The sequence below is a fragment of the Stenella coeruleoalba genome (genome assembly GCF_951394435.1).
Source record: "Stenella coeruleoalba genome assembly, chromosome: 15".
Classification (NCBI taxonomy): Eukaryota; Metazoa; Chordata; class Mammalia; order Artiodactyla; family Delphinidae; genus Stenella; species Stenella coeruleoalba.
In genome coordinates, this window is record NC_137161.1 from 37,390,887 (window position 1) to 37,418,861 (window position 27,975).

Here is a 27,975-nt window from a genome sequence, read left to right on the forward strand (position 1 = left end):
TATAAAAGGATAGTGAAGGACATGGCCCTCACCTCCCCAGGGTGGTTGTCAAGGCAGAGATAATACAAGGGATCAGGAGACTCCCACCTCCACCCCCACCGCCTTGCCAGACCTGTGGAGACTTGGCTGGGAGACAGGGGAGAGACAGGGGAGCCTAGCTCTGGGCACCTCCTTTGCCCATTTTTCTATTGGATTGTTTTATTTTGACTACTCATCTTTTGCTTGTTATACGTCTTGCAAATATATTCTAGTTTGTGACTCTGCCGCATACCCCACCCCCATTTCTTTGTGATGTTTTTTTTTTAATAAATAAATTTATTTATTTATGGCTGGGTTGGGTCTTCGTTGCTGCACGTGAGCTTTCTTTAGTTGCGGTGAGCAGGGGCTACTCTTTGTTGTGGTGCGTGGGCTTCTCATTGTGGTGGCTTCTCTTATTGCAGAGCATGTCCTCTGCATCCTCACCAACATTTGGTATTATCCCTATTTTTTTTTAGCCATTCTGGTAAGTATGTAGCGTTGTGTCATTGTGGTTTATTTTGTATTTCCCTGTTGGCTAATGATATTGAATATCTTATTTTAATTGAAATATAGTTGGTATACAATGTTATGTTAGTTTCAGGTTAGTTTCATAATTGTTCGACATTTGCATACAGTATGAAATGATTTGAATATCTTTTCACATGCTTATTTACTATCTGTTTCTGCTCTTTGGTGAGACACCTGTTCATGTTTTTTGCCCACTTTTCGACTGGATTGTTTTATATTTTACCATTGAGTTTTGAGAGTTCTTTATATGTTCTAGTTTATAAGACATTTACTGGATGTGTGGATCACAAATATTTTATTCCAGTCTGCAGAGAAGTTTTAATATTAATATGGTCAAATCTACCATTCTTTTTCTTTACGTATTGTAATTTTTGTGTCTAGTTTAAGAACTCCTTCCTTCCTCTGAGTTCATGAAAACATTTTCTAAAAGATTCTAATTTTATTTCAAGTATAAATTTTATTTTTTTAATTAATTTTTACTGGAGTATGGTTGCTTTATACATTTGAGCTTTTAGCTCATCTGTAATTGATTTTTAGGTGTTGTGTGAAGTATCTGTCCAGTTTTATTTTTTTCCAAATAGATAAACAGTTGTTGGACCACAATTTATTGAATGAATAGTCTTCTTTATTTCCCACCGATCTGCAGTGCTTCTCCCATCATTCATTTGCATGAACCTGTGGGTTTGTTTCTGATCTGTGAAGTCTGTTTCTTTGGCCTGTTTGTTTACCCCTTTGCCAGCACATTATTTGATTTACTATAGCATGGTGGTAGTTCTGCTAGAACTGGTAATACAAACTCCCTCCTTTGTTTTCCTGTCTTCTTTTTTTCTCTCTCTCATGTATCTTAGTCCTTTTTGCACTTCCTCAGATTCCCTGTTCAAGATTGTGACTGGGATTGCATTAAGTTTGAAGATCAATGTGGCAGGGTCTGGCACATGCCTTACTAAGTTCATTCCTAGGTATTTTATATTTGTGGAATGCTAGTTTAAATGATATTTTCAGAAATCTACATTTTCTGCTTGTTTCAAAGAAATTGCTTTTAAGATTCATCAGTAAGCACGTTTGCTACATTTTTTGGTAGATGCTTTTTTCACGTTAAGAAATTTCTATTCTTAGATTTCTAATGTTTTTCTTTATTTTTTTCTATTTTCATTAAAATGATCACGTGCTTTTATTCTACTTCAGTTTTTAAGTATGGTAATTTTTCTAGTATTAAACCAACCTTTCACTCTTCAGAGACACCTCACTTGGTTCTGGAGTCTCGCTTCTCTGTTCAGGTATAGAATTGGCTGTGATTTCCCTTCCTTTTTTTTGTTTTTGTTTTTGCGGTACACGGGCCTCTCACTGTTGTGGCCTCTCCCGTTGCAGAGCAACAGGCTCCAGACGCGCAGGCTCAGCGGCCATGGCTCACGGGCCCAGCCACTCCGCGGCATGTGGGATCTTCCCAGACCAGGGCACGACCCCGTGTCCCCTGCATCGGCAGGCGGACTCTCAACCACTGCGCCACCAGGGAAGCCCTGATTTCCTTTTCTTAATCTGCCCTTGTCTGGTTTCGCTCTCAGGGCTTCATAAAATGAGTTGTGTGGTGGGAGGGGGCTCCCTCTCACGCTCTTCTCCGGAATCATTTGTACACTGGCATTATTTGTTCCTGGAACAGCTGTTGGATTTTGGATCACAGAGGTTTAGAAATGGAAGAGACCGTAGAGGTCAGCCTGTCCAACAGCATTGTTCTACTGAGGCAGAAAGAATTAAATGCTGAGGCTCAAGTCCAGAAGTCATGGTCCACTGTAGAAAACCTAATCCTGAAGTAAAGGTAACAGCCATTTTATTACCTAAGACAGAGGGCTTGAAGCCTTCACACCAAAGTCCATGCAAGTCCGTGGAGGGACTTGGAAAATGTCCCACCACCCTGACAAACTGGTCCCCGAGGTTTCTGGGGTCACTGGATTAAGTTGAAGAACCCAGAGGGGAAAGGGAGCCTTGGGAGGCAGGCCCTCTGACAGCTCATGGAAAGCCATGGCAAACAGGCAGAGGCCTCCCTGGCTCCACCGTGAGCAGCTCTGTGTAGGCACAGCTCAGCAGGGCATTAACATATATATCGCCCATTGTGACGACAGGTGAAAATTTTCATCTGGAATATCAAAGGAATATTCATTATGTGGTATTTTTTATGAAAGTTGGGAAAGATTCAGTACATTTTTTGGAAAATTTCCCTATAAACAGCCGAAATAAAATAGTCTCAGTTCCTGTTATCTGGAATATTTCTTCATCCAACAGACTTTCTTGATCACCTTCTATTGTTAAGCAGTGCTCTGAGGGCTGGTCACCTTTGATAACTTGCTCCTTCCAGGATGGGTAAGCCTGCTTTTACCATATTTGGAAATTAGCAAATAGGTTTGGTTCATTTCAGATTTCAGTTCGTCGTGTAGTTCATTTCCAGCACCTGTGCCCAGTGCTGTAATGAAGCCAAGGAAGTATGCCTTCTTTATCTAATATGACTTTAGCAAGTATGCAGGCTCAAGGTCTATGCAACTGCTGTCCAGATGTGTTATGGGCTTTATCTCGGTAGGCTTTATTTTTTATTTATGAAGAAGTGTGCCATGTCACATAGCATAATAGCGAATTAAATGAATTCCAACCATTTACCTTAGCTGTGGAGCCCCTCCCTCCCTCTTTTCCTTCCTCCCCCCTCCCAGCCTTTCTGTCTCTGTCTTTTCCTCTCTTTCTTTCTTTGATTAGCAGGAGAGACCCACCACTCACTTAGCTTTATTCGAAGTCATGCCCTATGTTAGGAACATGTGACTTGGCCAGGGGCTCTGGGAGGGAGGGCACACCTACCTTGACAGCCCAGTTAGCGTTTGACCTTAGCAGTTGTACAGGAGACAGATGGTGCTGGTTTGCCTTCAGAGAGCTGACCTGACTCTTCTCCTGCCCTTGGCCTTCAGCTGTGAGACCCTGGCCTGGTCCCCCAAGTTCTTGTTAGGGAAATAGATCTCAGGCCTGGGAATAGATGGTCTGTAGGGTGTCTTTTATCATAAAACTGTTACTTTTTTGAGACTGCAAACACTGTAGGAACAAGTGAAAAAATTTTACATTGAGAGGCAGAATGCCACATGGTATTAAAAATGGTTTACAGTTCCTTTTTTCATGCAGCCTATTTTACACTAGAGACCATTTTATTTCATCTAAAAATATGCTATTTAGTTCTAGATTCTTACAGATCATATTTTTGAGACTGGGCTTTGATGATACTTTTTGAAGAATCCAGTCCTTAAAAACAAAATGCAGGGACTTCCCTGCAGTGGTTAAGAATCCGCCTGCCAATGCAGGGGACACGGGTTCAAGCCCTGGTCCAGGAAGATCCCACATGCCACGGAGCAACTAAGCCTGTGCGCCACAACTACTGAAGCCCGCGTGCCTAGAGCCCGTGCTCCACAACAAGAGAAGCCACTGCAATGAGAAGCCCGTGCACCTCAATGAAGAGTAGCCCTCACTTGCCGCAACTAGAGGAAGCCCGTGCGCAGCAACGAAGACCCAATGCAGCCAAAAATAAAATAAATAAATTTATAAAAACAAAATAAAACGAAATGCAGCTGCTCTTGCTTTACTGATTAAAGAAAAAAAATGAGCATTTTAGAAGAGTCAACTGGGGCTTCCCTGGTGACGCAGTGGTTGAGAGTCTGCCTGCCGATGCAGGGGACATGGGTTCGTGCCCTGGTCCGGGAAGATCCCACATGCCACGGAGCGGTTGGGCCCGTGAGCCATGGCCGCTGGGCCTGCGCGTCCGGAGCCTGTGCTCCGCGGCGGGAGAGGCCACAGCGGTGAGAGGCCCGCGTACCAAAAACAAACAAACAAACAAAGAGTCAACTGCAACCTTACTGTGAGTTGAAAATATAACCTTCACTGTAATATGGCTCATAATCTATCTAACAGCAGATATGGTCCTAAAGCCTCACCACAGCCTTCTGTGTGGTCCGCCTGTCCTTTGGGAAAGGAAGGACATATGAGAAGACCAGTGTATGATTAAAAATAATTAGATCACACATGCTTCAGCTTTGGTTGGGTACTTGCTGGAAAACTCTCTCCCCTGTTTTTCTATCTACCTGAACCACTTAGTACCCTCTAAGTGTCCCCAGAGAGGGACTCTCTAATTCTTAGCAGAGTTAGTCAAGCCTGATTTAATATATTTAAGGGGACCGACTGTTTATCAGGTTCAAATAATATAATTTTTAAGATCTAGCTAAAGTTTTCAGAACAAACTTTATGAATGTTGTTTTCAAGTACACGTTCTTGACTTTCTAGAAACTTGTTTATTCCATTTACACCTCTGTCTAAATGGGCCTGCTAAGATGAACATCATTAAAAATGTTCTAGGGCTTCCCTGGTGGCGCAGTGGTTGAGAGTGCGCCTGCCGATGCAGGGGACACGGGTTCGTGCCCCGGTCCGGGAAGATCCCACATGCCGCGGAGCGGCTGGGCCCGTGAGCCATGGCCGCTGAGCCTGCGCGTCCGGAGCCTGTGCTCCGCAATGGGAGAGGCCACAGCAGTGAGAGGCCCGCATTCCAAAAAAAAAAAAAAAAAAAAAGTTCTAAATCATGTGCATTACATTGTTAAGAGAATAGAGATGAATAAATTAAAATTAAATTAAAATGACAGGGTTTGGATAAAGATATTTTTGTCTATTAGAAAAATAGAATCAAAGGTTATCAAATTTCTTTAAAAAATCGTCTTTGACTAAGTAATAATAACTCTTAACACTCATCCAGGGCCTACTTTTTATAAATGATGATACTGAAGGTTTTCACATGCTTAGTCCTTTGAATAATTTTGAGTTAGGTGTTACTGTCCCTGTTTTATAAATAAGGAATCTGGGGTTCAGAAATAAGTGCTTTTCTTTTTTTTCTTTTCCATTATGGTTTATTACAGGATATTTAATATAGTTCTCTGTGCTATACGGTAGGATCTTGTTGTTTCTCCATTCTATGTATACCAGTTTGCATCTGCTAATCCCAAACTCCCAATCCATTCCTCCTCTACTCTCTCCTGCTTGGCAACCACAGGTCTGTTCTCTATGTCTGTGAGTCTGTTTCTGTTTTGTAGATAAGTTCATTTGTGTCATATTTTAGATTCCATATATAAGTGATATATATATATATATATATATACCACATCTTCTTTAATCATTCATCTGTCAGTGGACATTTAGGTTGCTTCCGTGTCTTGGCTATAGTAAATAGTGCTGCTGTGAACATAGAGGTGCATGTGTCTTTTTGAATTATAGTCCAGATATATACCCAGAAGTGGGATTGCTGGATCATATGGTAGTTCTATTTTTAAATTTTTGAGGAGCCTCCATACTGTTTTCCATAGTGGCTGCACTGATTTACATTCCCACCAGTAGAGTAGGAGGGTTCCCTTCTTTCCACACCCTCTCCAGCTTTGTTACTTGTAGACTTTTTAATGATGGCCATTCTGACCGGTGTGAGGTGGTACCTCATTGTAGTTTTGATTTGCATTTCTCTAGTAATTAGCGATGTTGAGCATCTTTTCATGTGCCTGTTGGCCATCTGTATGTCTTCTTTGGAGAAATGTCTGTTTAGGTCTTCTGCCCATTTTTTGTTTGGGTTGTTTGTTTTTTTGATATTGAGCTGCATGAGCTGTTTGTATAATAAGTGCTTTTCTTATAATAAAACGAAAATCCCTTAAACTGCACTGTCCGTTACGGTTGCCACTAACTGCAAGTGACTGTTGAGCACTTGGCATGTGGCCAGTCCAAATTGAGGTGCTAGAAACATAAAATACATACCTGACTTGAAAACTTAGGTAAAACACCAAGAGTGTAAATATTTTTATATTGATTGCATGCTGAAATGATAACATGATGGATTTATTGGGTTAAATATTAGTTAAATATTAGTTAAATATTAGACATATTAGTTAAATATTAGTTAAATATTAGACATATTAGTAAAATTAATTTCACCTGTTTCTGTTTACCTTTTTATTAGATGCAGCTACTAGAAATTTTAAAATTACATATGTGCTTTGCATTGTATTTCTGTTGGACCGTGCTGCTCTAAAAGTGTCCGTACGCATGATCTAAACGGCAGATAGTTCCACGCACGAGGCTTGAGAGTTATGGCATCCTTCCCATCCTATTCCTTCCTCAACAGCAGCTCTCTCCAGCTTGCTCTTCAGGTTGGAGCAGAGTTTAGCACTTAAGAATTGGGTCCTTATCAATGGAGAACAGACTTGTGGTTGCCAAAGGGAGGTGGGAGGTGGGGAAGGGATGGAGGGGGAATTTGGGGTTAGCATATGCAAACTATTACATATAGAATGGATAAATAAAAAGGTCCTACTATATAGCACAGGGAACTATGTTCAATACCCTGTGATGAACCATAATGGAAAAGGATATGAAAAAGAATGTATATATATGTATAACTGAATCACTTTGCTGTCCCGCAGAAATTAACACAACATTGTAAATCAACTACAATTAAAAAAAAAAAAGAATTGGGTCCTTATCACTAAATTTCTTGCTATATTTCTGCTTTTTTATTAGTTGTGGTTGTGTAGGTTGTTGTTGTTGTTATTATTGGTTTTAGGCTTTGCTTCTAAAACATTCAGTTAGCATTAAAGGGAGCTCCCTTTAACCCCTTTGTCCCTACTACATACATACACACACATTTCCCATCCTCTTAATATTGTTGAAAACACAATATTGTTTAGGTCAATATTTAGTGTTTGTTATCATGACTATAAATGCTGAGCTGTCTATGAAATACTTTTTAATTTTTATTTTCTGCATAATTTTTGTTTATCCTGGAATCAGTAATTGCCTTGTATTATTCAGTTGCTTAGCTTTCCGCGCAGCTGTCCTAATTCAATCTCATATTCTGCACTGGTTGTCTAAAATTCATCTGCATGCATGTAGGCACTTCCTGAAGAGGCCTCTCCTGGAGCCTCACAACCGGCTCTGTCCTGGACTGATGGTACTCTGCTTGTCTAGCCCATGAGTCTCATGCAGGGATCTGCTTTCACCAGATCCTGGGGTTTCCTTTGCCTTTTGCCTATCTCAGCCTTCCTTTTTCCTATATCTTCCATTTTTTTGGGTCAATTTCCTCCTTTTGGTGAAGCACATCTTTAGTAGCTTCCTGAGAAAGAATGCACAGGACATACATTTTTAAAGACCTTGCATGCCTAAAAATGCTTTTACCCCTGCCTCGTGTTTAAATGCATTTGGTGTTTGAAAATAATTTTCTTCAGGCTTTTTAGGCTGTTTTTCCATTGCCTTTTAGATTCCAGAGTTGTTTTGGGTAGTTTGGAGCCAGATATTCTCTTACTACCGATTCTTTTTGTCATCAGTGCCTGAAATGTTACTGTGATATACACCCTTATATGGATCTGCTTCTATCCTGATTTTTACATGTTGGTTCTCCTATACTGGTCCTTTAATTTTTAATTTATTCTCTCTTATTTGTCATCCTCTTTATTTTTGCTGAAGTTTCTGGATGACTTACTCAATATGATCCTCTGGACCTTCTATTTAGTTTTTTAATTTTAGCTATCATAGCTTTAATTTGTTGTTTTCTACAAGTTTCTTTTTTTAAAAAAATTATTGCCTTATAGATGTAGTATCTCCTATCCCACTGATATTAGTGATAGTTTCTTTAAAAATATTTCTTTCTCCTTGCATAGTCTAGGTTTCAGCCAAGTAGTTTTTTTTCTGTTTGTTTTGTTTCCTTTCATGATAGAGTCTTTCCTTACATGCTAGGTGATTCCTGATTGCTTAAGTGTATTTGAGAGTGGAACACTAAAGAGATGGGAGTTAGTTCTGCACACAGATGTGGGGCTTGTGGGTGTGGCCTTCACTTTAGAGCCATCTGTCTTGGCTGTTTGCCTGGGGAACCCCTGATGTCAGTACTTTTAGATCCAGTTCCCTGCATGAGGAGGTTTCAGTCTCCTATTTGGAGACTAAGGCAGGATAGAGGGGTGTGTTAGTCAAGCTTCTCCAGAGAAACAGAAACGATAGAAGATACACACACACACACACACACGTATATGTATATATATATGTGTATTTATGAAAAGAGTTGGCTCATGAGATTTTGGAGGCCTTGAAGTCCCATGATATACTGTTTGCAAGCTGGAGACTCAGAAAAACCAGTGGTGTGATTCAGTCCAAGTCCAGGAGTGCCAGTGTCCAAGGGCAGGAAAGAAGATGGATGTCCCAAATCAGAGAGATCTTGGATTCACCCTTCCTCTACCTTTTTGTTCTATTTTGGCCCTCAGTGGATTGAATGATGCTCACCCATATTGGGGAGGGCCATCTGCTTTACTCAGTTCACGAATTCAAATGCTAATCTCTTCCAGAAGCATCCTCACAAACGCACCTGAAATAATGTTTACTAATTATCTGGGCATCCCTTAGCCCAGACAAGTCAACACATAAAATTAACCATCACAGGGGGCATGTGGGATGCCCCTTAATTTCTCTCTTTTTCAGTAGGGTACCCCCCACTTTATGCTGCCTGGTGTTCTCCAGACCAGAGATCCTCTGTTTTACCCTCTCCAGAACATAGTTCTCTAGGCTCTGCAAGGTGGGAGAGGGCAGTTGCCTGGTGGAGCTCAGTAAAAGGGAGTAGAAGAACTTGATTCCTTTTTATTGCCAAATAGTATTCCATTGTGTGTATATATCACATTTTGTTAAGTATATAGTGATACAAGCTTACCTCAGGAAACAAGAAAAATCTCAAATATCACATTTTGTTTACCCATTCATCATTTGATGGACATTTGGGTTGTCTCCACTTTTTTGGTTATTATGTATAATGCTGCTATGAAGATTCCTGTATAAATGTTTGTGTGAACATATGTTTTTATTTTCCTTGGGTACATACCTAGGAGTGGAAATGCTGAATCATATGGCAACTCTGTGTTTACCTTTTTGAAGAGCTGCTACACTGTTTTCCAAAGTGGCTGCAACATTTTATATTCTCACCAACCATGTATGAGAGTTCTCATCTATCCATATCTTTGCCAACACTTGTTATTGTTTGTCTTTTGTATTTTGCCATCCTAGTGGGTGTAAAGTGGTATATCATTGTGGTTTTGATTTGTATTTCCTTGATGACTAGTAATTTTGAGCATCTCTTTATGTGCTTATTAGCCATTTGTATGTCTTCTTTGGAGAAATGTCTATTCAAATCCTTTGTTCATTTTTAAATTGGGTTATTCATCTTTTTATTGTTGTTTTAAGGTGTTCTTTATGTTTTCTGGACATGAGTCCCTTATTTGTTGTATGATTTGCAGATATTTTCTCCCATTCTGTGGGTTGTCTTTCAGGTTCTTGATAGTGTCCTTTAAAGCACTGAAGTTTTAAATTTTGATGAAATCTGATTTACCAATTTTTTCTTTTGTGACTTGTGCCTTTGGTATCGTGTCTAAGAAATTATTGCCTTATGCAAGGTCACAAAAATTTATGCCTATGGTTTCTTCTAAGAGTTTATAGTTTTAGCTCTTACATTTAGGTCTTTGATCCATTTTGAGTTAATTTTTGTATATAATGTGATGTAGTGTTCTAGCTTTATTCTTTTGAGTGTGGATACCCAGTTGTAACAGCACCATTTGTAGAAAGGACTGTTTCCCAATTAAGTTGTCACAGCACATTGGTTAAAAATCAATTGAACATAACTGTAAGGGTCTGTTTTGGGACTCTCAGTTTTATGCCATTGATCTATGTGTCTGTCTTTTATGCCAGTACCACACTGTCTTGATTACTCTAACTTTGTAGTAAGTGTTCAAATGGGGAAGTATGAATTCTTCAATTTTGTTCTCCTTTTTCAAGCTTATTGCGGCTACTATAGATGTATTTTCATATGCATTTTAGGATAAGATTGTCAATTTCTATAAAGTCAGCTGGGGTTTTGATAGAGATTGTGTTATAGATCAATTTGGGGAGTATGGCTATCCTAACAAAATTAAGTGTTAATTTAATCCATGAATATGGGATAACTGTCCATTTACTTAAGTTTTTAATTTCTTTCAATAATAATGTATGGTTTTTGGTGTATAAATCTTGTGGGGTTTTTAAAAAAAAAATTTCCTAAGTATTCTTTCTGATGTTCTTGTAAACAGAATTGTTTTCTTAAATTCATTTCAGGATTACTCATTGCCAGAATGTAGAAATATAATTGACTTTTTAATATATTTACATCTTACAACCTTACTTCGTATACTTTGTAATTCTATTAGTTTTTTTTTTTTTTTTTTTAACTCTTCAGGATTTTCTGCATATAAGAACATGTTATTTGTGATAGGGACAGTTTTATCGCTTCCTTCCCAATCTGGATGCCATTTATTTCTTTTTCTTGCCTAATTGCCCTGGCTAGCACCTCAGTGCAGCACATACAGTGCTGTGTGGAAGTGACAGAGCAGATATCTCTGTTTTTCCCTCTTTGAGGAGGAGGCATTCAGTCGTTCACCATTTAGTATGGTTTTAGCTGTGGGTTTTTCTTAGTGGATTTTATTTTGGTTTTTTTTGGCTGCGCTGTGCGGCTTGTGGGATCTTAGTTCCCCGACCAGGGATTGAACCCAGGCCCTTGGCAGTGAAAGTGCCGAGTCCTTACCACTGAACTGCCAGGGAATTCCCTAGCTGTGGGTTCTTCACAGATGCTCTTTATCAGGTTGAGGATGCTTCCTTCTATTCCTAGTGTGTTGGATTTTTTTTTTTTTTTAATTAAAAAAAGTGTTGAATTTTGTCAATTTTTTTCTAAATTTGAGATAATCATGTGTTTTCTCTTTTATTCTATTAATATAGTGTATTATACTGATTTTCAGATGTTAAACCAATCTTATATTCCTGAGATAAATCTAATGTCATGGTGTATAATCCTTTTTATATGTTGCTAGCTTTGGTTTGTAGTATTTTGTTGAATACTAGTGTGTAGTTTTCCTTTCTTGCGATGTTTCTGTTTGGTATTGGTATCAGGATGTAACTGGCCTCTTAGAATGATTTGAGTTTTTCTTATGCTTCTTTTAAAGAGTCTGTGAAAGATTGGTATTAATTGTTCTTTAAACATTTGGTAGAATACATCTGGGCCTGTGCTTTTCTTTGTGGGCAGTTCGTAAACTGTTAATTCAATATAATATTTTTGTTAAGACCAGTTATAAGTGAACATTCATCTTGTAAGAATACCTGTTGATATTTGATTATTCAGCCAACCTTTCTCTTATATAATATACAAATCGAAAGAAATTTTGATATACCTACTTTTTAACTTTCTTTTTTCTTCTGTTAAAGGTCTGTAATTACTCTGGAATCAGTAAGCCATGGCGTCAAAGAAATTTGCTGTTAAGGTAAGTAATGCTTAATAGCTTTCTTTAAAATGATTAATCACTTTCTAATATAACTGAGTCCTGTGTTAATTGAAAACAGTAGCCCTGAACTTTCCTTCTACTCTTCAGATTTGGGACACTACTGAAAATTTGAAGTAGGTGATTGAAAATTTGCATGTTAAGAATGAGATGGGGGAGAAAATGAATAGTTCATATGGTCATGGGAGTTTCTTGCTTAAAGTCTTTTGTAAGATGCCTTTGGGACATAACTTGGTCCTTAATGTTAGAAAGTATTATTCACATTGTATGTCCATGGCGTCATTTTTGATTATGACAAAGCATGTAAAAGTAAAGAAGCAGGCAGCAAATGCTGCGCCTGGGTGAATGCCAGGAGCGAGTTCTCCTGCCTGGCTGCCCTCTTTTGCTTTTCTCTTGTAAGCATCTCTTCTCTATCCCTTGATGGCTGGGTCCCAGACCTTCTCAGTTGTGGAGGAACGGGAGGGTCACCTGTGAGGGGTGGTGGGGAAGGAGAGGGGAAGAATTGGTAGTGAGTACAGTCGACCCTCCAGGTTCTGCATCCAAGAGTCCTGCATCCAACTAGCTGCAGATCCAGTCTCGAGAGGAACCATTGTATGAAGGATGCTTCACATATGCCTGTTCTTTAGGGCATTTTCCCTGTGCTAGTGTTTAATTAAGCAGAAATTCAAAACACCGAAACAGAGAAATCATAGTGGTTAACCAGATCAGATACTGTTTAGTGTTGTAGTCGTATCTTATCTTTACCAAGTCAGTGCTTTAGATTTACAACATATTTATAAATTTCATTATTCACAGTTATTTCTAGTATCTGTATATTCTATATGTAGTATTCCTCTCTGTGAGAGATTATAAGTGGTGAATTTTCACAATCTGTCTGTCTAAAAATGTCTTTTGGTTTTCCTCTAGAAAGTAAAGTTTGTTTTAGAATTTTAGGTTGCACATCAGTTCCTCTCAGCACTTTAAAGGTATTTTTCCATTGTCTTTTGAAATCTCTTATTGCAACTGAGAAATGTTTTAATTATCAGTTGATGCTTTAAAACCACCTTAAAACGTAGTGACTTAAAACAGAAGCCATTTTATTCTCTCTCAGGATTCTGTAGGTCGCCTGGTATCAGTTGGGCGGTTTCTCCTCTTGATGTTGGCTGGGGCTGCAGTCATCTGGGGACTGAGTTCAGCCTGCACATCAAAGCTGGCCGCGCATGTGGCTGGCCATTGATCCTGGCTGTGCTTGGAATCTCACCTGGGGCTGTTAATTGTTGTCCTCAGTTCTCATTCAGGTGGCTACTCTGTGTGGCTTGGGCTCCTCTCCTGGCTTGGTGGCTGAGTTTTGAGGGATGGTGTCCCAGAGCAAAAGTTGCGAGAAGAAAAAAGTGTAATTTGTCCGTGCCTTGAAGGCCTGAGCTCAGAATCCCACGTGCGTTTCCTCTGCATTCTGTTGGTCAGAGCACTCAGAGGGTCAGCTCCAGGGAAGCTGCAACTCTCCGTGGGAGAAGCAGCTTGTGCTTACAGGGAGGGGGAGAATCTGGGGTGCATCTGTGGAGACTAGTCAGCAAAGAAGTCTACTGTCAGCCCATCGTGATTTCTTTCTTTGTTATCTTGCTTATCAAGATATCTTGGTTCTCTTTGGTTGCTCTTAAGATTTTGTGTCTTTGATATTCTATAGTTTCACTGTGAAATCTTGAGATACAAGATAAATCTTTTTATATAAATCTTTTTATTTATATAAATAAATCTTTTTATTTATCTGGCTTGGGATGCAATGTACATCTTCATTTGGAAGAGTCAAGTCTTTCATCAATTTTGGAAAATTTCGACCTTTTTCTCTTCAAGTACTGCTCCTCTCTGTTCTCTCTGATCTCTTCTTCTGGAACTCTTATACGAAGTTTGTTGAATAGTTCCACGTAACTGTTTATTATGTGCTAGAGGGTGATGTTAACTCATCCAGGACTGAGCGCCTGCAGGCTGTCTGCTCAGAAAAGGACTGGGCCTCTAGCAAAGCTTCGCCCAAACTGGCTGTGGTCCATTCGGATAGACAATCCTCGTCAGCCGCAAAGCTTAGACCCTAGGCCCCTAATTATGCCAGAGCTGGGTCAATTGATTTCCAAGACATACATACTGATGTGGTAAATTCTGCTACGAGATTGCCTGATCTCACAGCTGCACCAGCAAGACTTGGTACCTAACTCCCAGGTCATGCCAGGTGGGGGAGTGACCCCAACCATGGGTGTCAAGCCAGCAGGTTAGGGATAGTCAGAGTTCTGACACATTATATGGAAGATTCTACACATCATGTTGTGTTGGTGTCCCTGCTTCTGTCTGATCACACAGGCAAGGAACAAGTGCTTTCCTAATCATGCAGTTTAAAAGGCCCACAACCCAAGCAGTGGGATCCCATTCTGAAGGTCTGACATCCCGCCCAGCCAGATTGCTGTGCACTGCCCTAGGGTGTCATGGGCAACAGGGGACATGCACACCTGCTCTTGCTGCAGTCACCGCGTGCCCGCTCTGATGAACTCTGCTTGGCCATTTTCCGTTTCCTTTTTCTCTTCTCTTTATGTCTGTATGTTGCATTCAGAGTGCTTTTTATCAGATCTCTTCCAGTTTACTAAAAGCTTGTCATCAGTATTTATTCTCCTTTTTAATCTGTATTTATTCTATTCTTTGTTTATTTTTAGTGACTGTATTTTTCATTTGAGAATTTATGTTTGTTTTATTTTAATTCAAATTCTACCAGTTCTTTTTTTATATATATACTTGCCCCTTTTTTCAATATGTTTCCATATCCTTCTTTTATCTCCTTCATAATCTTAAAGTAGTTTATTTTATAGCCTCTTTTAGATTGTTCTGTTATTTCCACTGTTATTTACTAAGTGTGAAATACACGGGTGGAGAGACCTATGAGCTCAGCCCTGCAGAGCAGTGGAGCGGTTTCAAGTTTACTTCTGCTGGAGCCATTGGCATTTTGGTGGTTTTGGACCAGGTTTATATTCATTTCAGGGCTTGGGATTCCACCACCTTGTGGGTAGTCTGACTTTGCAACCCACAACTGAGTATGGCACAAGCTTAGTGTTTTTAGTATTTTCCAGTATTTTCCTTGCTGTTCTCCCTCCCCTGCTCCCCACCCCCCGCCCCTGCCAAAGCCCTGGGTGGATGGCAGGCTTCCATGCTGCTTCCCTTGGTCAGCGAGCAGAGATTTTTTTTGCATTTTCATGAAACCCACAGTTTCTCAAGAGGATGAAGGAAAAGCTCTCTTGAATAGCTCCTGTTCCAAGAGATTGTGGACAAACTTACCCATACAAACCCAAAGAATATTATATGAGGATATCTACAAATTGAGTACTTATTTCTGTGTCAAGCTTTGTCTTATGTGCTAAGCTGATACAAAGAACTGAAAGTTGAAGTTCTTCACAACTCCGGACTTAACTGGAATGAGTTTATTCCCAACTCCTCTCTCTCTCCTACCCTTTTTAGGCATTAGGATGCCATCTCTCAGCTATCTTGGCTTCCAAATATTCTGACAACTAGGCTTGAACCTTCCAAATGGGTGATTATATTTTTTCCAGCTTGATTGAAATATCATTGACATATAACATTGTGTAAGTCTAAGGTGTACAATATGTTGATTTGATAAATGTATAAATTGCAAAATGTTTACCACAGTAATTTTAGTTAACACGTCCTTCACTTCACATAATTACCATTTTGTTGTTGTCATGGTGAAAACATTAGAGCTTTACTCTCAAGTATACAGTACAGTGTTGCTAACTCTAGTCACCATGCTGTACATTACATCCCTGAAACTTACTCATAACTAAAAGTTTGTACCCTTCAACCAACATCACCCCATTTACCCCATCCCTCAGCCCCTGGCAACTACCATTCTACTCTGTTTCTATGAATTTGATGTTTTAAGATTCCACATATAAGTGAAATCATACAGTATTTATTTGTCTTTCTCTGTCTGAGTTACTACACTTAGTATAATGTCCTCAAGGTCTATCTGTGTTGCTGCAAATGGCAGAATTTCCTTTTTATGGCTGAATAATATTCCATTGCATGTGTATACCATATTTTCTTTATTCATTCATCTGTCAGTAGACACTTAGGTTGTTTCCATGTCTTGGCTATTGTGAATAATGCTGCAGTGAACACGGAGTGCAGATATCTCTTCAAGATAGTGATTTCATATCCTTCAGATATATACCCAGAAGTGGGATTGCTGGATCATGTGGCAGTTCTACTTTAAAATTTTTGATTAACCTCCATAATGTTTTCTATAGTGGCTGCACCAATTTACATTCCCACCAACCATGCACCAGAGTTCCCTTTTCTCTACAGTCTCACCAGTATTTATCTCTTGTCTTTTTCATAATAGCTATTCTAACAGGTGTGAGGTGATATCTCATTGTGGTTTTGATTTGCCTTTCCAAAGGAATGATATTGATTAGTGCTGATAGGGATTTGTTATTTTTAGTAGTCTTTTCAGAGAACCAAATTCAGGTTTCATTTTATTTTCCTGTAGCATACTTGTTTTCTATTTTATTGATTTCTTTATTATTTCCTTCCTTCTACATTCTTTGAGCAAATTTGTCCTTTTTTCAGCTTCTTAAGGGGGAAGGTTAAATCATTGATTTTGGAACCGTTCTTCTTTTCTAGTATATGCACTTAAAGCTATGAATTTCTCTCTAAGTACCTACTTGACTTGTATCCTCTTGTTTTGATAGAGATGCTGTTAAAGTGGGAATTTTGCTTCCATTCAAATCAAAATATTTTCTAATTTTCATTGTGTTTCATTTTTGTTTATGGCTTATTCAGATGTATATTGTATAGTTTCTAAGTTTTTGGAAATTTTCTAATAATCATTTTGTTATTAGCATAATCATTTTGTTTAGCGTAATTCCTCTATTGATATTTTGGTTAATGTTCTATAAACACTTGAAAAAAGTGTTGCTTGTCAGGTGCATTGAACTGTGTATCCGACTCAAGTCAGGTTTGTTGATTCTGTTGTAAAAAATCTGCTTTGTGTTTGCTCATATTTTGTCCACTTGTTTGATCAGTTGAGAGAGGCGTGTTAAAATCTCCAACTATGGTTTTAGATTTGTGTATTTGTCCTTTTATTGATCTTGGCTTTGTATATCTTAAGGCTATATTAGCACATATATACAAATTTATGATTGTTCTTTCTGTTGAATAGAATCTTTAATTATTATGAAATATCTCTTTTTATTTCTAGTCATACTTAACCTAAAGTCTACTTGTCTGATATAAGTAGGGCCTGCATCTGGCATCCCCCAACCAGATATCTAAGTCCCCCACTGGATTCCTGAAGCCCAGCAGTCAGTAAGTTCCACCCATGTACAGAAACTTTCCAGTCAGAGATTTATTGTCTGTTCTTAATTATGAATGGACAAAAGATACCACCAGAGATTTAAGGAAAACTTGAGAAACAGAAAACCAGAGAACTGAAAAAGAGAGAGAAAAGCAAATGAGCAAAACTGGAGGATCAGAGAGATTCTAGTAAGCAAGAAAAGACTTTTAAAAACATTATAATTAGTATCCTCAAAGCAAAAAAGGAAACTATTATAACCATGTGACACGTTCAGGATTTTATGAATAAGGGAAATTCCTGAAAATAGGTAAGAGCTCTTGTAAATTAAAAATATGATAGAAATAAAAATTTAGTAAAGTATGGGAAGATGGATAAGGAATACTGCCCAGAAAGTAGAGCAAAAAGATAATAGTTAAAAAAGTGGGAAGATAATACAAGAAAATTTGAGGTGTACAGTATTGATATGAAAAATTGATTTTGAAAAACAAATTGATACGAAATTGATATGAAAAAGTTCTAGAAAGGAAAACAAAGAAGATGGTGGAGAGGAAAATTATGAAAGAAGTAATACGATAAAATTACTAGAAATGATGGCACAAAGTTACTATTTGAAAGTTTCTGTGAGAGTGCACCTAAAAAAGGCAAGGAAAACAAGTTGTACTAAGGTGCATCATCCTAAAATTTCGTAACACCGGAAATTCAGAGAAGATCCTAGAAGAAAATCAGATCACATACAGAGGATCAGATTCAGAACCGCCTTCTCAGCAGCTATAGTTGTGGACAGGGGAACAATTCCTTAGATATTCTGAGGATAATAGTTTCTGATCTTGGGTGGCCTCGGCCTGCAGCAGCTTGAAGCAGGGTTTTGGTTCCCCGGCCAGAGATTGAGGTCGGGTTGCGGCAGTGAAGCACAGAAACCTAGCCACTAGACCAGTGGTCAGTGACAAGGCCCTGGCCCTTTGGCTTTGCAGAAGAGTTCCTACAAAGACGGAAAGTAGTGAAACAAGTAAAGTGTTTATTAGGAGAAAAAAAAAAAGAGTAGAGGATGTGTGGATAGACACACGGGCGGGCGGACTCAGAGAGAGTCACGCCCTCGTGGTAGTTTGAATCACTTTTATGGGGCATTTCTTCCAGGTTTCCTTTGGTCTATCACTTTGCTTTGCCTGGTTCTGAGTCCGTATTTGGAACATCTCAGGATCCTCCCATGTGTGCGCGCGCATCTCTCAGCCAAGATGGATTCCACCGAAGAGGCCTATGGGTAGTTGGCCTCTTACTGTGGGGTGGCTCCTCCCTCCTTTTTTGACCTCCAAGGAGCTTTCTAGCCGAGCAAGTTTCCTTGACTTGGAGAATGAGAAATATGTGGTCTCTTATCTTCTATCTGGGCAGGGCCCAGCCTCTTCTCTCAATTGTCCTGCTATTCTCATCTTGGAGTATCGGTTCACAGGGAACAAATCTCCAATTGCTTACCCTGGGGGGTGGGGGGAGGGGCTTGTGGCCCATCTACCTCCTGCCTCAGTTTCCAGCCCTGAATGCTTTTCACAGCTCAACTTTCAATCACATGTTAAGGTGGAATAGAGGCATTTTCAGACTTGCAAAGGCTAAAAGAGATTTTCTTCTAATGTACCCTATTTTAGGAAGGATATGATTTTTCCCAGATGGGACGGTGAGCAGAGGAAGGGTGAGATTGGGATCCAGGAAATAGGGAATCCAGCAGGTGAGGGCCTAAGCAAATCCCATGATGATCAGTTGCTTAGAGAGTAACCAGTCCAATTGGAACAGGACAGATGGTTCTATGAAAGATGTCTCCAACAAAAAAGGAAATGAATAAAATACCACATGTACTTAAATGTATTGAGAGGAGTTTCTGTAGGTCAGAGTGTGGGAATGATTTAGTGGTAGGAATATGGGAAACTATTCCTTAATTCTAAGCAAACAAAAGATTATGCAAGATAGAAAAGTAAGCATGGTATAACTACATGGCTCAGCTTTGAACACTTCATATGTTGAGATCTTCAAATTTTGGAAGCCTGGGGAAGGAGATGTGTGAGCGGGTGGGTTGCAAACATTATGTTTTCATTTTCCATGGATAGTGTTTAAATCTGAAATAAAAGATTACAGTATAAACAAAATATTTAGAACGATTTAGTAAATACCAGATGACATAGATGAAGTTCTGTGTGGTGTCTCCTGGTGAGTGAAAGTTGGGTTGAGGGTGGAACCAGGATGGGGAAGAAGAGGACTGTTTTTGATAGGTCATTTTAATCTGTGTATATGGATTACTATGATAAAAAAAATCACATGAATAAAAGTTAAAAGGAATTAACTTATGCAAATTTTCATATAGATGCATTTACTTTTGACCATCTGGGTTGAAAAATACTTGGATAGAGCACGGTTTCCAAGCTAACAGAAAAGCAGGTGAATACCAACAATTTGCCACTTGCATCTCAGTTGTTTATTCTGAGACTTTCCTTGGAATGGTATTAATTATCCCTGCAAACAAGTTATTCTTATTCAAATGAAGAAAGGTCTTCTGACCTTCCTGCATAGAAGAGGGCTTTTTAAAAACAAAGCGAAACAAAACAAAACAAAACAAAACAAAAACACTGCTGTGACCCTGGCCTTCACCTCTTTCTTATAACTGCCTCCTAGGCCAGAATTTCAGGAAATGGCAGTGGTGTATGAGATAAGTCCTTGGAACCCCAGCTTTCAGGGTCTCTTGACTTCTGGGCCACTGCAGCCCAGGGCAGGAGGATGTGTCCTAAACTCCAGTGAAGGCTTTCTCAGCTTAAAATAGTAGTGGCAGCAGGCTCCTCCGTGATCCTAATTCTAGCTCTGCACCCACCCCAGTGTTTTAGAACTTCCATAATTATAAGTTCTTTAGGAAACAAGGGGTCAGAAAGTTACACCCCACAGATGAGCTGCTTGTTTCTGTAAATAAAGTTTTATTGGAACACAGACACTCCCATTTGTTTATATATTGTGCCTGGCTGCTTTTACGCTACAATGGCAGAGTTGAATAGTTGCAACAAAGACCTTATTGTGTGCAAAGTCTGAAATATTTATATATTACATAAGCAGATTTAAGTATATAAATATATCTCTTAAAGCACATCTCAATTCCTACTGGCCATGTTTCAACTGCTTAGAGGCACACATAGGTAGTAGTAGTAGTAGCAGCTGAATTGGACAGCATGGGTCTGAATCAGTGCATCCTTCTGTACTCTTGCTTCCTTGCACCTTGTCAGAGTAAGCTTTCAATGAAGTTTACCTTGGGTTAAACCGGCTGCAAGGGCACGGTAAATTAGGAAGGTCAAGGCAACTCCATTTCCTTTGCAAGTAGAAGCAAGAAATAGACATGGATATATAATGTATTAAAGTTTAGTAAGAAGAAAATAAATTTAAATAATAAATTATTGTTGAAGCTATCAAATCAGTATTCATGGTATCTACTTCTGAAAAGTTTATGGATCCATTCCCCGCTTCACAGGTGTTTTAAAAGTGTTGCCAGGTCTCACTCCCATGCAATTATAGTTACAATCTTATGATTTAAAATTTTCGACTTGGGTTCCAGCAGAGCAGTACTGTGTTCCGACTTCATTGTCTGTCTTTGTTTGTAGATCATTTCCTCTGCTTCCTGCATCTGTTTTCTTGGATTAGTTAGGTATTACACCAAAGTCTAGAATTCTTTCGGCTACAAAGCTTGCTCTGCTGCTTTCCCTTCCCACAGCCCACTTTATTGTGGGTGGGAAAATTTTTGTTGGGAGGGCTTGATTAATTAGAAGGGATTCATGGCTTCCCTAGCAGGAAGATTACAGAGCCTGGCTTAGTGACAGGCCAATCGGTACTTAAGGAAAAACTCAGACCAGCCAGATTTCCCTGGAATGTGGATCTGGCTTTGTCTTCTTCCACAGGGAGTGTGTAATGACCTTCTCCTCCTCCTTCCCACCCACTCCAGGAGACTTGAAGCTTTTACTTTAGCTGTTGATAGTTGTCCACTTTTTATTCTGGGGTTGGGGGAAGTGTGGTGTGCTGGACTTTTGGGGTATGACGACTGAGTTATTCCCTAAATCTGAAGTAACAGATTTAAGATTTTATTAATGTTAACAAAGAGAGGAGAGATTTTACATTTAAAAAAAATCTCCCCGCATCTCTACTATCTGTTTTTCGTTCCATTCCTTTGTAGCAATTATAGTTTTATCTTCTCTGAATTTCAGTTAACCTTAGTCTCAGCATTCCTTAGAACAACCGCAAAAAGAAATATGCCCAAGAATTGACAGTAATTTCCCCTTTATAAAAAGTGAAGAGCAACTCTTTGAACTTCTAGAGAGAGAAAGTTGAATAGCAAATGGGCTTTTGTCTTGCTGGTTTGCCTCAGTGAATAACTTAAATTCTGTGCCCTAGGTTTTTCATTTACCTAAAGGGGAATGTAGCAGTTTGTCATCAGCACTCATTTGGAAATAGATGCACTGATTTTGTGTATTGAAAAAAAGATTTGTGCAAATATTTTCATATCAGTCGAGTTCTAGTTAATGACTCTATTAAATTTTGAGAAAGACTAAAACTGAAGTGTCCTAACACAATAAATCACAAAAGTTTTAAATGGTTACATTCTTTAGTAGAAATAAATCTGAAGGACGGGTGTGCAACCTTTAACCCTGAGAATGTTTTTACAAAGGCATTTGTCTTTGTGAAACTTTCCACGGTGAAAGAAGTAGCTCTGTATTTCTTCCCCCAGAACTTAAACTCTTCATCTTCCAGTTGCTTCTTAATTTTGTCTATTTGTTGGGCGAGCTTGAAGTTTTAAAATCACACAGGATCCCTACGAGTTTTCCCAGTGGTGATGACACGCACACCAACTACAGTCGGCTGCTCTTCCTTCCCTACTGCACAGTATCTGTTCTGTTACGTTGCTCACGCTGGGAACTCTTCAACTAAATGTGTGCTGAGTACTTGATAGATTTGGAATACAATTCATAAAAGTGTACCGGCCGTCACCCAATTAAATGCTGCATCAGGCTTAAAGTTTTCAGGGACCTTCTCACTCCAGTGAGAGCATTTGTTCTGAGTGTTGATGACTTTGAAACAACGTTCTTGTTGGACTTGAAATGAAACTTCCTTTTCCAAGTGTTCTCTCTGCTTCCCTGGCCAGACACCCAGTTTTCTGGGCTTCTTCCCCAGTCCTTCCCCATGTGTATTAGCACATCTATTCTTTTTGGGAACGATTAGAAAGTGTTTAAATACAGCCCTGGCTTCTCACCCTCTTTTCAGTTTCAACTCTCCACCTGCCTCCCTGAAGTCTCTGCCTAAACTGATCCCTAAAACTTTGCACTAAGAATTCAGTTTATCACATTTTCTTCTAAATTGGCTTTTGCTTTGAATGTCCCTGGCTCTACCCTCACATCCTGGGCTCGCCAAATTATGCTGTTTCCCTGTCTTTCCTGCATCCATTCTCAACACAGTGTACTGGACTTGCATCTTCTCTCTCCTTTTCTTATAAATTCAAGCCTTTATTATCCTTGTCGTTAACGTTTCTGCACTTATCTCTGGATGATCTCTATGCCTTTCTTGTCCTGCCATTCCAGTGCATCCAGACAAGTGCCAGGATAATGTTTTCTTAACACCGTTTGCACCCTGTCACTTACTTGCTTAAGCGATCAGAGTAATTCCTTTTGTTTAATCAGACCTAATCTAAACTCTCCAGCTCAATTCAAGGCACTCTGATAACTATTCTCCCCCTTCCTCTTTAACTTTGACCCATATTTTCATCTTGGAACTTGGGAACATGGCCCACCTATTCCTATGAAACCGATGCATTTGCATTTTCTGCAGTGATCTGGCCTGTGGTTTTCTTTCTTCCTTTTCCCTCTTACCTTTTCTTCTGTAGTCTATGCTCATCAGCTTTTTCCAGGCTTGATCAAAGACGCTCTTTTATTTTCACACAACATCTAAACTTTTCCTGCATCGATTACCCTCTCACTTTGTTCCTTTGACTGCTATGCACAGCTTCTGTTGTCCGTGTTATATATATTCTCCAATTATTTATATCTATATCTACCCATGCTCTTACAACATACTGTTCCCAGCCACATTTCCCAAGAAGAAGGACCTGTGGTCTGCTTGTTATGTATCTACCTTGAGTAATCCGGAGTATTTCCGAGGTGCCTGGTATCCCTCACTTTCCCTATTAGAAAGATGAGAAATGTCTTTCCTCGTGGCTTATGGGAAACAGGAAAGTCACTCAAGCTTAGAGTTATTTCTTACTGGTCTTTTTTCAGTCCCAGACAGAGAATGTTGTAATCTTCAATTTGTGGTTTATTTCTTTTGTTAAAAAAAAATTGCATCTCAACCTGTTTCTCCTTTAAGGAGTCCACAGTTTCGCTTTGAAAATATTTTAAGTAATTCTTTTGAAAATTGCCAAAATGACAATGTATAGAGTTTGCTTCTATTTGGCCTTCAGGAAAGTAAATTATTCCAGTACAATGATGTTAATTCTTTGGACATCATCATATTTTAAGTAACACCTTAGTGTTAGACCATGATATGCTAATTTTTTCCAACATACATACAAAGCACATGTGTATGTTATTAACTTCTTCTGGTGTCAAAAATAATTCTTCGTAAGAAAGTAGATTCAGGCTTTTTCACAGATACAAGAACTCAGTACGTTCCTTGGATTCTCTTTGAGGGCTGTAGAGGGCATAATTGTTCTGTGTTTTGTAAAGTACCTCTCTGCAGATGTCCTGATCCAAGGAAGCACAGCAGCCAGAGTGCTTGTAAAATCGCTGGCTCATTCCTAGGTCATCGTGACGTGCTAAATGCCTGTGTTTGCTTGCCTGGGAGTTGTGTGTATGCCCTCACCCATAGCCTGTTAGCCTGTGGATGTTTAGATTGCTCTGCCTTATAGTTCTCCTCGCCGGGAAACACCACCGTTAACCACAGCGGTAGAAAACAGAACAGCCCAAACTATCCGCAGTGGCCTCAGAGAAAGCATTGTCAGTGACACAAGATTGCCTCTGGCGTGCTTCACTTCCAGATTCCAGAAGCGGAAGCGAGGGGCTGAGAGTGAGGGTCCCTTTGGTCCTTGCACGGCTTTGGGGCCCCAGCCCAGCCATGGTCCTAGCAGTAAAGGCTGGAGGGTTCGACTGGGACAAAGTCCTTGAAGTCACAGTGTTTTTAACAGTTACTGTACTTCCTACTCACCTTTCCTAACTGTTATTGTTACTGTGAGTTTTGGGGATGTGCGGTTGAGGAAGTGAGATGTAGGGTGGTGATTAACAGAGGGTCCTTGCATCCCAGAATCCCTGGGAATGGAAATGATATTTCACTGAACAGCCCACACGTGCAACAGTCCAGTCATTAGCCAAATGTTGTAAGGATGCACAGTGTTCATTTATTCTTTATTTTTTTTTTTGCGGTACACGGGCCTCTCACTGTTGCAGCCTCTCCCATTGCGGAGCACAGGCTCCGGACGCGCAGGCTCAGCGGCCATGGCTCACGGGCCCGGCCGCTCCGCAGCACGTGGGATCTTCCCGGACCGGGGCACGAACCTGTGTCCCCTGCATCGGCAGGCGGACTCTCAACCACTGCGCCACCAGGAAAGCCCAGTGTTCATTTATTCTTGTTGGCCTTTTCGATGTGTCTCTGGTAGTAACCTCTTGTAATACCCAGGATTAAGTAATATAGGAAACAAGGCCATTGCATAGGTCACTTTGATGCATGTGCGTAGCATGTGACAATAACATTCTGATTTTAAGACTACTAGAAACACCAAGTAAAGAATGAGTTTGCAGTAGTGACCATACACAGCAGACAGGCACGTGCTGTGTTTTGCAAGTGTGAGCTGAGATGAGGAAGAATGTTATGCTGTTTGTTTCACAAAGATGTAGCGTCATATAGATTCTGGCAAGGCATGCGCCAGGTCTGGCATCCCACTTTTCATGACCTGAAAAATTCACTGTCTCTTATGGATCAGTACTGAGATCATGTCTTGTCCTAAGTTTCTGTGATTCTCGATATTCTATTCATATGACTCTAGGTTCTTTTATAGTACTTCTTGAAATTTAGATCCTCAGGTTTTTGAGGAAGGGATTGTAGAAGATGAAATTAGCATCAGACTTTTGATCAGGGTTCCTGATACCATGTTGTGGCTTCACTTGTGAAATGTGGATGACTGGGTGAATTGTGTTACCCCTCTGAGCATCCATTTCTTCAGCTGTGGGGTAGTGCTATTATTCCTATCTGTTTGACAGAGTTTCTTGTGGGTATCAGAGTAATAATAAAAGACAGTGCTGTCAAAGTGTTTGGGAAAAGACCACTTTATGCATGTCATGGGCCGTCAGTAATTATTTAATATTTTACAGTGACATTCTGTATAGTGTTAGAGGGACTTGGCCTGAGTGTCTTGTTTGTTCTTTGTCTCATAATTCTTTGGCATGAGGACTAGTCTAATTCTTTTCATATGTGAGGTGTCAGCAAATCTTCGTTTATCCCTGGCGTGCAAGGCCCTGGGTTAGGCACTAGAGACACAGACAAGGGTGATGATTGCCTGTCCCTATCCTCAGGGGGTTTGTAATGAGAAATTAATGTGTCAAAATGTAAGCAGCCATAGGTGAGGGGAACACAGACGGTCCTGCAGAGCTGAGGTGTGAACAAATGAGTACAGTCATTTTGTTCAGATCTGTTTCTTTATGGGATATTGTGGCAAAGCCCAAAGGTCACTCAGTCTTTGGGGTGCTCCGTTCGTGTGTCAGTTTACCTGGTGGGCTACAGTGGCAGGTGGCCAGGGCTAGAATTCCGGGGGCTTAGATTTCAGTCCTTAGTATTGATTCTTGACTATGGGCAGGTCAGTTAACCTCATGTTTCAGTTAGCTATGTAACCAGCAGTTAGCTGTGTAACCAGCTAGCCCGAAACTTTTCATAATTCCATGGGTCAGAAAATCTTAGTGGCAGCTTTTCTGCTTTACATGGCGTTGACTGGGTCACTCATTTGGATGCATTCAGATACCCACTGGGCTGGTAAGCTCAAGAGGGTTTCACTCCCATCCATGTTCAGTCTTCCTCCACGATGCATCTCTCTCTTCACAAGGCATCTTTCATTTAGTTGTCTAGCTTGAGCTCCCTTACAGCATGGTGCTGGCTTCCCAGAGAGCATGACACTGGAAGATGCTAGGCTTCCTAAGGGCTGAATCTGGAGCTGGCAGACTCCGACACCATATTCTATTGGTCAGCAAATCACAAGGTCAGGAGAGAAGAAATAGATTCCTCTTCTTTCTTTCTTTTTTTTAAAAAATAAATTTATTTATTTATTTTTTGGCCGCGCGTTGGGTCTTCACTGCTGCGTGCGGGCTTCCTCTAGTTGCGGTGAGCAGGGGTTACTCTTCGTTGCAATGCACGGGCTTCTCATTGTGGTGGCTTCTCTTGTTGCAGAGCATGGACTCTAGGCGCACGGGCTTCAGTAGTTGCGGCTCACGGGCTCTAGAGCGCAGGCTCTGTAGTTGTGGCGCATGGGCTTAGTTACTCCGCAGTATGTGAGGTCTTCCTGGACCAGGGCTTGAACCCGTGTCCCCTGCATTGGCAGGCAGATTTTTAACCACTGCGCCACCAGGGAAGCCCAGCTCCTCATCTTGATGGGATGAGCAGTGTGCTTATGTGAAGGAGGGGAGGAATTGTTGGTGGCCATCTCTGGGGATTGTTTACCACATATGTTCCTATCTCTTAAATCTTATCTATTAGTATCTATTAAATGAGGTGTTGAATTAGCACATCTCTAATGAACTGTCTAGTCCTACATTTTGATAATTCCCTAAACATTTATTGGAGGAATTTTTTGTGTATGATATAGTGGAAAGAATTTGGGCGTTGGAGGCAGAAAGGCCTGTGTTTGAACCAGGGCATCACCATTGACCTGCACTCTGGAAAGTGATTTAAGTACCCACTTGTTAAATAGGAAATAGGGTTAATTAAGTGGTGTTAATATAAACTCCTTTCCGGGATAATCGTCCGTCTCAGCAGAGTCACCACTTAGAAAGTGTTAGCATTTTTCCCTTTTCACTGCCTTGTTACCTGATATGGGCCTTTTCAAAGCCAGTAGTAGTTGAAGACATTAATTGCCATTCATTTTGCTTAATTTTGATAAGGTTGATGAAGTATTTAATCACGTTTTGCCAGTGCAAGGATATTTTTCTAGTTCAAATAAGACTGTTCATTTTGTTTATCCATTTTGGTATTATAAATTATTCCTAGAACATTGTTGCTCCTTAAAAATAAGTATTTTGAAAATGTATTTTGTTCTGTGAACAGCTGACTTATTTGGCATTTCTGATATCTTTTGTTTGGAAGAAAGAAAAAGCCATGTGGGGTGGCCAGCATTCAGTCTGGCTGTTTGGACTGTGGTGGTGCCTGGCCTGTGGACCAGCACACTGGTGTGTGAGACTGGGACACGTGCTTCTACTACTGTCCTACCTGGGTCCAAGATGAAGCTCAGAGACAAAGGGGAGGAAGAGAAAAGACAGACCCTGTAGTCTGTAAAGCACTGGCTCTCAAAGTGTGTTCTCTGGACCAGCAGCATAAGCATAGCCTGTGCTAATTGCACTATTTTTATATTAGTGTTATTGTGAGGGTTAAATGCATATTAAGTGCTTAACAAAGGTAGCCATTTTAATAAACATTAGGCATTATCTCAATCATCATCATCATAACAAATATTAATTATTGTGATTA

The 27,975-nt window shown here is 40.0% G+C and overlaps 1 protein-coding gene across 1 annotated transcript in view; it reads left to right on the forward strand.

Moving 5' to 3' along the window:
• SLX4IP (SLX4 interacting protein) overlaps nucleotides 1-27,975 on the forward strand; it is a 181,650-nt gene that overhangs the window by 6,477 nt on the left and 147,198 nt on the right. The window contains 1 exon segment of the mRNA XM_079946416.1: nucleotides 11,851-11,906. Within this exon segment, the coding sequence (XP_079802542.1) occupies nucleotides 11,880-11,906 (27 nt within the window). The 5' untranslated portion in view covers nucleotides 11,851-11,879.